The sequence below is a fragment of the Macrobrachium rosenbergii genome, chromosome 51 (genome assembly GCF_040412425.1).
Source record: "Macrobrachium rosenbergii isolate ZJJX-2024 chromosome 51, ASM4041242v1, whole genome shotgun sequence".
Classification (NCBI taxonomy): Eukaryota; Metazoa; Arthropoda; class Malacostraca; order Decapoda; family Palaemonidae; genus Macrobrachium; species Macrobrachium rosenbergii.
Window position 1 is genome coordinate 36,508,355 of NC_089791.1, and position 9,876 is coordinate 36,518,230.

General features: G+C 36.4%; 1 protein-coding gene across 1 annotated transcript; it reads right to left on the reverse strand.

Moving 5' to 3' along the window:
• Positions 1-8,757: 8,757 nt before the first annotated feature.
• LOC136833310 (U1 small nuclear ribonucleoprotein C-like) lies at positions 8,758-9,595 on the reverse strand. The gene has a single exon (XM_067095274.1). The coding sequence runs from the start codon at positions 9,137-9,139 to the stop codon at positions 8,774-8,776; it is 366 nt and encodes a 121-aa protein (XP_066951375.1). The 5' UTR covers positions 9,140-9,595; the 3' UTR covers positions 8,758-8,773.
• Positions 9,596-9,876: the final 281 nt, after the last annotated feature.

Consider the following 9,876-nt stretch of genomic DNA (forward strand, 5'->3'; position numbering starts at 1 on the left):
TCATGAGACATATATAACAATTAACGTTGACCTGCATTTAATGCAAGTATCCACAGATCAAAACAACACTGATCAACTCAAGTACTATAACCCAATATATGTTTGATTTGTTTTAATATTTTTGTTATTAGAGTTCATTATTCTATACAGTAGGGCATTTGTTAAAGATGAATGGTTTTAGTGATATTAAATAATTGCTGACCTGGATAGTTAGCTTTGATCTGGTCATAGTACAGTAGTCGTTTCATCAGAAACCTCATTTCCCTTTATGCCCACATACGCAGGGACACTATGGCAATAATTATGGCATTGCACTATGATTCAGGAAATATGCTTTTGTGGTAAATAAGCATTTGCTAAAGATGTGAGTTGTTTTAATTAGTCTAATAACAGAAATAACCCTTGTTTAAATTCTTTTGCTGTTTTGAAGTCTAAGGGAATCAGTTACTTTAATTTGGTGTACTTAGTCCTTTCAAGGTTATGGAAATATTCACCTACATTGTCTGTGCCACTAGTGTCAACATAGTGTTTTGCTAGTTCTGCACCTCAGTTGCTTCTTTTGTGTTACAGGGAAAAGTTTCGGTTTCTTTTCCCAAAACTCTTGGCATACTGACTGGGTTGTTATTGTTGGATTGTTTTAAAAGATATTTTTCTATTTATCGCATCTTTTTTTTAACTTACCACAGTGGTTATGTCGATTTTTAATAATATCAGTACCAGGATGGATGACACACTAATGTTTGTGCATTGTCTAAATTTGTTAATCTGTTTTTTCCACTACATTATCATAATGAGAATTTATCACGATTCTTCATGTAATGCATAGAAAGTTTGGAATGTTCCTAGTGGTAACTGATATACAGTAATGTCAAGTCCACTTTGTCTGTGTTACAGCGTGGTGCTTGAGGTGCTCACTTTGTTCAAGTAACAGTGTGGTGCTTGAGGTGCTGATTAAGTTGAAGAATGCAAGTATGGTGGGAAAATTATCGATACTATATGGGTTGTTGCTTACATTCCACTGAAACCTGCCTACAATGTTGAAGAAACAGGGGCAATAGTCCCATCCACTTTTGAGAAAAATGGTCTTATTCACTGTTGTTGAGCAAACATAAAGCTGTTTGACAACCGTAGTCCCAAATAAGGTTATGAACATTAACATCTCTGACTGTTCATGTGGAATCTTGACTTTTTGAGCATTACTGGATGATTATTTACTTTATAATCTTATAAATGATTGGCTGTATGTACTACTTATAAATGATTGGCTGTATATATTACACATGGCAACGATGTTATTACTACTTATGTGTAACTTATTTGTTGAAATTTGATAATCACTACTCTAAGATTTCATTGTACACTATTTTCCTGCATACACAGTACACTGAAGCTCCTAAGTTGCCATCTCCAAGATTTGACGATGATGCCAAGATCCAGCGAACAGTTGCCAATAGAGGGGGCTCGACTGTTTACACATTGTAAACATATCTCTACAGGCTTGAAGACCTTAAAAGAGAAGCTGAATTTATCCAAAAGATAATCTAGACTGGAGTGTTCACACTGAGTGAATTATACATTCTAAATGTATTATGATAGTTTCATTATTTCTCTTATAATCAGCCAATTTATTGTTGGTCTTCATATATTCTCTTTTTATTTTTGTTCTATGCACTGAGCCTTTGTTGTGGGGGTGACTCCATCTCCCCTTTTTTATAGTTTTCCCTCAGGTTTCTTTAACTCTAGGTGCAGTATGTTTTGGTCTGAATGTTTTACTCTTGTTATTATTGACAGTAACAGTTAATTTTCTCTAATATATTTCATAACACTGAATTTTATTTTTGGTCTGACATACAGACCACTTTCTCTGCATCAAAAATATTGTTTCTTGGTTTGGTCATATTGTCCATTCTCTAGGAGCATTTTCTGTCGTATGTTTCTATTTACCCATTGCTTTTTCCATTATCTTTTGTCAGGTTGATAACAATCGCTATACCTTGATGTCTTTTCTTGTTTTTTTCTTACTGTCATCATCTGGTTTTTTATTTGCACTCAGCTCGAGCTACTCAGTTAGAAGGACTTTTTATTGCATCAGGGAAGTCTCACTTCCAGTTTGGACTGCAAGTATGCTAACTTCACTGAGTTAGTGGTATAAATCTGCCATGTTTCAGATTTTTCATCGTCAAGACCAGAGTTTATACTCTTGGTTGCTGAAACTCCAGCCTGTGGACAATCGGATCTACATACAGAAGATTAATCCTCCTGGGGCATCTCTTATGGGTATGACTGTACTTGCCTGCATTACAATAGATTTAGGAATATAGGATCTTCTCATGGAGTATTTCAAAATTTCCAAAAGTATCTACAAACCTACGAATTTTATCTAGGCAAATTTTACATATTTTTAATTTCACACAGTTCATAGTGACAAAAGAAAAATTAGCTCCCTGAATGTGATTCAATGTTTTGAGTGTTGTTACTTCAATAACAATATGCTGACTTTTGTGATAATTTAAGTTTTCTTATGGTGGTTTCAATCACCAACTTGTTTGCTCTTATTAGTCAGGATATAATTCCTTTGTCAGGCATTCAATAGAATTTTTTTTCTAAACTGGTATAGGATAGCATTAACATTCTGATTTTGATAACAGGAATCCTGACCAACTGTCAAGACCAAATAAGTATATAAATCTGTCTGTTCATTTCTATACTTTTGACCTTTTGGCTGAATGGCTTAAACAGTCATAAACCTTCAACTTTCAGTCAGTTTGTTGTAGGAGTTCACCAAGGCCAGGTTCCTTCCGAATCCTAAGTCATTATTGGTTGTCAAAACAACACTCACTGTACATATATACAAACAATTTGTCCAGGACTTCCACCCTCCAAACGGCTCCAACCAAAAAGAAATAATTCTGCTATAACTAGTGTATAACTGTCCTGAATAAGCCACAGGACATATACCTACAATGCACCCAGCACTGAATGCATGGTTTGACATAAAAGTTTTGCCTCACTTGAACACTTAAAATACTTCAGTTCTACCTTCCATCAAATCCTGAGTGCAGCCAAAACATGGCATTTACTACACTGGTTAACATGATATTTCAAGTACAAGGATGAAGAAGAAGAAAAATATCGAAAGGAGTCAAGTCTTTGCCAAGGTACTCTGAACTGGGTTTCAGGATAATGTTGACCTGGAAGAGTAAAAAGTAGCATCACTGCCACTGACTAATTCTTCTTTGCACCTCATAAGCCCTATTACAACAATGTGCTGGACAACTGGGGGGATGGACTATGAGTAAGCACTTGCTGAAAAATTCAACAAAGTTGTTTTGTCTCACTTGAGAGTGGTGACTAAAATTAACACCATGGAAAGTTCCCCGAGATGATTATAAAACTGAAGCCATGAGTAAGCAAATCAGAAATACGGTTCCAAATCAACTGGAAACCAAATAGCAGAAAAAAACTAATAAAATGAGTAAGTTAGTTCTGAAAGGAACGGCACCCACAGCAAAAGTAGCGTAAAAAAATATGTCAGTAATCATTGATAAAGATTCCAGAAGATGAAGAAGTAAATATCAATAAAAATACAAAAAACAATTAAATATACATATAAACACATACAATGAAAGAACCCATATCTGAGTGGTACAAGATGAAAATGACTTCCAGAAGGTTGAACTGATAAAAAATAAACAAGAAGGATGAAATATTACATCATAAAATCCTCACCACAGACAGGAAGGAGCACAGGCATATGTGGTGACAAGCTAAATGGTGACAAGCTGAAATGTACACATATAAGAAGAATTATGACAGGCTACATGTTCACAATAAGTGTTATTATATCAATGTCCTCAGTGAGGACCACAGATTCAATATCATAATGGATCAATGTATACTTTGCCAAAGTCCACATAGAGGACACAAACCATGCTAAGTACAAAGTAGCTGCAAGAAAAGTAATACAGCAAAACTTAGGGAAAACTATAAAGCACTGGACTCTAAAAATGAAACCAATGGGAAGAGAAACTAATGACATTTAAGAACATGACAGACCTCTTGAGTTATTTCATTAATACAAACAAATGTGGAAAAGCAACACACAACTTATTAAAAAATATATTGGCTCTTATCAATTATACAAGAATATATTGTTATATCCCAAAGGTAGTAGAAACTGGGGAGGGGGGGCCTTGTTGAGCTATTCTCTTAATAGTAACTAGAGCACATAAAGAAAATACAAGAGATAAATAAACCAGAGTAAAGAGTCCTTAGAAAACCAAGAATATAAATGCAGCAGTGCTTTGCAGGCCAATAAATAAAAATGATGTGGCATTCTCAATGATGATGATATACAGCAAAATCTTAAAAGCTGAGATTTTAACTTGTGGACTGATGACAAAAAACAATAGAGAGTAAAGGACTAATGTATGAGTGATTTAGATTGAGCAATCAAAACGTGGTAAGCTAAATCCATAGATAAACTTCAATATCTGATTAAGTATTAAGTCTGCCCGAAGTGACAATGAATTAGCAAAAAATATAAAATAGAGGGAGGACTGGAACTTATATTAATCAGAACATAATGAATAGTTTCAATATGCATGTAAAAAAGAAATGATTTCCCAATTTGAACCACAGCTTGTTGAAATAACACAAACTGAGTAAAAAATGTCAAGGTAAGCAAACTTTTTAATACAATCATTGGTAAAGAAATTAAAGTGACATGCTGAAAAGAAGAGAAACAAATAGAATTAAGAGAAGTATATCACAGACTGAGAAGTGAGGTGACTGACTCAAAAGAGAAAAAATATTAGAAGTAGAAACAGCTATGGAAACTGTCTCAGCAAAAATCTGTCCTAGAAACTGAAAATAAAAACTTTCACTAAATTTTGTAATTTCTTCTATGAAAAATACTGGAAATATAATATAGTTTTAGACCAAGATACACTGAGATAGATTTTAGAAAATACATTTAAAAATACTTTATAAAGAAACATGTTAAAATATGGTAAAAAAAGTAAAATGATAAACAGAAGCCTACAACAGCATTATTACCCTGAAAAAATGAGGAAAATCTTCCTATAAAAAATGACCAAAACAGAGTTGCACCAGCAACTAACAGAACATCAAAAAAGCATTATTTTACCAGACACTGTCATGCTTTTAGGAAAAAAAAAAAAAAAAAAGCAATCCAATGAAACAATATCTCGAGTGATTAATGACCACCTGAAATATACAACAATGATAAATCTGCAACATCTAGACTATTACACCTACTGCAGTGTTTGAAAGAGTTACTTGAGCTTATAAATGACTAAACGCACTGATGACGACGCACTGGAATGGCTTCATAATTACCTCACTAGTAGACTGAACAAACAAGCAATTCTTAAATCTCCACCAAAAGACCTGACAAGATGACTACCATGGGCTTAAAACATTTAATAAATACACTATTATTACAATTACAAACAAACACAAATACATTTTTCAATACAAACCCAATAATCAAATGCCTTATTTCCACTGACTAGTAATAATAGACTGCCCCATTTTCATGGATCTCATTTGTACCAATTATTTCTGATCAAGATCAGGAAATTCCCAATATACATGCCCGGAGATGATTATGATGGAGTTTTCATGTACAGAAAACCCCAGGTAAAGAGGAAAGGGACACTTAAAATTATAATAACTGGTATTTATTTACAACTGTTTATGTTAAACATTGTTTGTTCACTGCAACCCCATTTACCATAAACTGCCTGAATTGAAATCTTCTACAGATGATACACATTTCTACTTGGTTATGGCCAACACTGAAGATATGACCAAAACAGGGGCCATATAGCTACAATGAGATGAATGAGCTGAAAAATCAATCTAACTGGAGATGAAACACAGCATAACAGTATTAGCCTAACAGAGCCAACAAGAAACCCGCAAAGCGTTCATCAAAATAGTAAAACTCATTACAGAAGGGGAAGTAGTCCAGACAGTCAGGAAATTGGGAGTAATAGCTAATAAACACCTAAATAAGAAAGATAAAATCCTCGTTAAATGACACGAAAATAGGACATTACCCACTCAAAGGACTTCTGACTACCATTGCAGTCTTTTCTAATGGTCTAATAAACCATTTAATGAAATAGTTACAGGGTTTCATTAATAAGAAAGCCAAACAAATGATAAATAAATCCCAGAAGGTGTATAACCACCTTAACTGAACTATCATTATTTTCAATATTCACTTTTAAACATACCACAGTCAAAATTTTTGACACTCATAAGGCTGGCCTGAAGTGTTTGAATGAGGTCTAATGAACACATTAGACCTCATTCAATAAACTGCAACTCTTTAAACATTTCATCCTGGTTAAACTGCAAATGCTGAGGACTGACAAAATTTATTTCAAACATTTGTTTTGAAAGTGGGATACTCATTTTAAGTGAAAACTGGACAACCATATACTAGTATGCATTCAACTATGTTGCTCTGCATTTAGGGACTGGGATTGTAATTATTCGCCCAATACCCATGGTCAAATGAGCAAGTCCAATACAAAAAGAAAATAATTTTGATCAGTGAGCAGGTCATGGACACCTGAGTACATGAATATCTGGACCACTTGGGAAAACCGACAAATGACTGGCTGAATTACTTATGTAAAATAGTGCCACAATGACTATGGTCTTCAATGTGGGTAATAAATAATTCAGACTACAAGGAAAGGAAAAATCTCGAAAAATTTCAGAACAGGCACTCAATCCATACATGATTTACAAATACTTACACATTCTTCATCTATAAATCAGATCTAAATATATCTGTACACTGATAGACCACAGACTATAAAGTTTATATTTCCAGAAAAAAAATCTAAAAAGTAAAAGATTCCACTCTTTTAATCCACAACTCCCTCTCCAAGACCTCTAGAGAGAAGTTAGTTATCCTCCTTTTATATCAGCATTCAGAGGGGTAAGAACTTCTCGGTCTCAAGACTAGGAAACATGGCCAGCAAGTGCCACACAATTAGAGGAACAGAAGCAGCCATTAAAGAAATACTGGGCTTGTCTTGCAACTGAATTCTAGAAGCCAAGTACGTAACCAGTTCTTATGAGTACCAGTTTCCCATCTCTGGGCATATTTTTAACCCATATGAGAAGGGATTTGGTTATGCCCAACAAGAATGATAGAATGAGGAAACACTGTTTGCTTTTGCTAAAAACAGCAAAAAAGTCCAAACCCATATGTGATCATTAAATGGGGTTGTGTTTCGAAGATTTTTTGTGGTGACTATATATCTACATATCTATCTATCTATATATGCCATATAGACAGAAAGATATAACATATATATATATATATATATATATATATATATATATATATATATATATATATATATATATAAAGGATTTTGACAAAGGAAAAATCTATTTCTGAATCGAGGTCCCGTGTCACCCGGTGAAATAGTCCATTCAGCACTTATTTCTAGGGTAATTCCGTTGCTAGATACCAGAGAAAGCTAAATGAAATGCTGGGAGTTACTACCCCCAGAGCGGAGCTCCACTAGATGGAGTCGTGTATGGAAAAGGGGGAACTACAAAAACAGGAACCTTATCCTATGAGATTCCCAATGTCAAAAGTCCCAACGAGAGAGTGCCGATACAAGCCCATGCACTGCTACGCGGACTGTATACAAAGGCAACACTAGCCGCATTCCATGTTAGTACCACCTCACTAGAATGAAGTTTATCAAGGGAGGGAGAAATGAAAAACAGGGGTGGGTCACCGGGTGACAGGCCCCTCTCCCAGAAATAGATTTTCCTTTGTCAAAATCCTTTTTCTGGATCGAGGTCCCATGTCACCCGTGATTAGTAACAGAGAAATAAACATCATTCTTATGCTATTAAAGACTTAAATAGAAACGTTGAAAACTAGGAGAATTCTACCCTGAACATAAGTATGAAGGTCCCCAAGTTCATGTAATGAAAATAATGTAAGTGGTCACCGTCTAAGATCATGAGCTTAGAATAGCACCTGAATAAACTTGTATTAAGAAAATACTTCCTGCCTAATAGCAGACCCAATGACAGTAAATTGTATTCAATAATGCATTAACAGTTCACATGAAGAGCCATTGTATTAATAAGTGCAGAAGGTGAAACAGATCACATTAACTGGCTACCACTCACCCCTTAGTGCATACCGACACCTTTGTGGTGATCGATCCAGGGGTAGTAACCCTGGCATTATGGATAGCTTTTTCTCTGGTATATTTAGCAATATTTATACCTAGAAATGTGTGCTATTGGAACCATTTCACTGGGTGACACAGGTCGAGCCCAGAAATGCACGTTTTAAGGACATATTTATTAACTTCACATGGGCCACATCATATGGGTGATCTGGCTACAAAGGTAGGAGACTTTGTCAACTGAGCATTAAGCACTTTCTCAAAGAGCAGTTCATCAGTCAAACTAATGGTGGACTGATCTAACTGTAATTTGTGTCATCCATCTCTAAATTAGCTAAATCATACTACACTAAAACCATCAAAATTAAAAAGAAAACACTAGGGATTGAGGAAATAATAAAAAAAGAGAACAGAGGTGACAAAATGTGTGGATATTTCTGAATATAAAACTGTCAAATGAAAAATAACTTTTAATAATTATTACCTCATAATAAAAACACCTGTCACAAACCTTTTCTACAATATCACACTGCCACAAGTAATAAAACTAAAACTTGCCAATGAAATGCTTACCCTTGATCCATGCGATCCATAGGTCCCAATTGTGCCATCATAGGGTGAGGTCCATGCATAGGACCATGCATGGGTCCATGCATTGGTCCTCCTGGAGGACCCCCCGGACCAAATGGTGGCCCACCTGGACCAAAAGGCCCTCCTGGTCCACTAAATCCAGATGCTGGCCCCATTCCTCCTGGGCCTGGGAATGGCCCTGGGTGACCTGGAGGACCATTCACCATCTGCTGTTGGCTCATAATAGCTAATGTGTTGTTAGGCCCATTCATATGGGGTCCAGTAGGTGTTGGAGAGCTAAAGTTTGATGAACAGGGGAATGGCATAGGTGACGGACCTGGCCCAGACATACTTGTTGGAGCCATGCTTGTAGGAGGACCTCCCCCAGGAGCACCAGGGAAGGGAGATGGCCCTCCAGGTCCTGGCGTTGATGATGCATTTGATGGTGCAGGTGAGCCAGGAAATGGAACTGATGGGGGGCCTCCTGATGTTGGGGGCCCCGTAAAGGAATTGGGAGGCGTGTTGAAAGGTTGTGGGCCCCCTGGGGCCGCAGTGTAAGTCCCTGAATTAGCAGGCCCTTGAGAACCAGGTCCTGTGGTGGGACCTGGAGAGGGTCTATTTAAAGATGGGCCAACTGGATTGAATGTTGGAGTAGAAGGCCCTGAAAATGTACTCGGAGTGGCCGGGTTTGGGAACCCCACGGGACCAACAGAGGGAGGACCGTGTGGCTCTGAGGGGGGTCCTGGGGGGCCCTTCCAGCCGAGACTTGCTGGCTCCGCCTCCAGGGTGGCGACGTGACCCTCACGCACACACCCACACACTCAGCAGCCTGGAATAAAAAAAAATTATTAAGAAGATATCTAAAAACAAATAAAATGTCATGTTCACAAATATTCACAAACCTCTTAATGAATCATTAATATTACCACAATTGCAATAAATTAATCTAAGTTAGTCTATGACACCCACTCTTTGAATCTACCAAGGGAGGCATCACAATATAATAATGCTGAAGACATCTAATATTCAAGACATGTGAAAGAAACAAATAACCTAAATACTTAAAACTATAAAAACATGTCAATTCATTGTATACAATCCA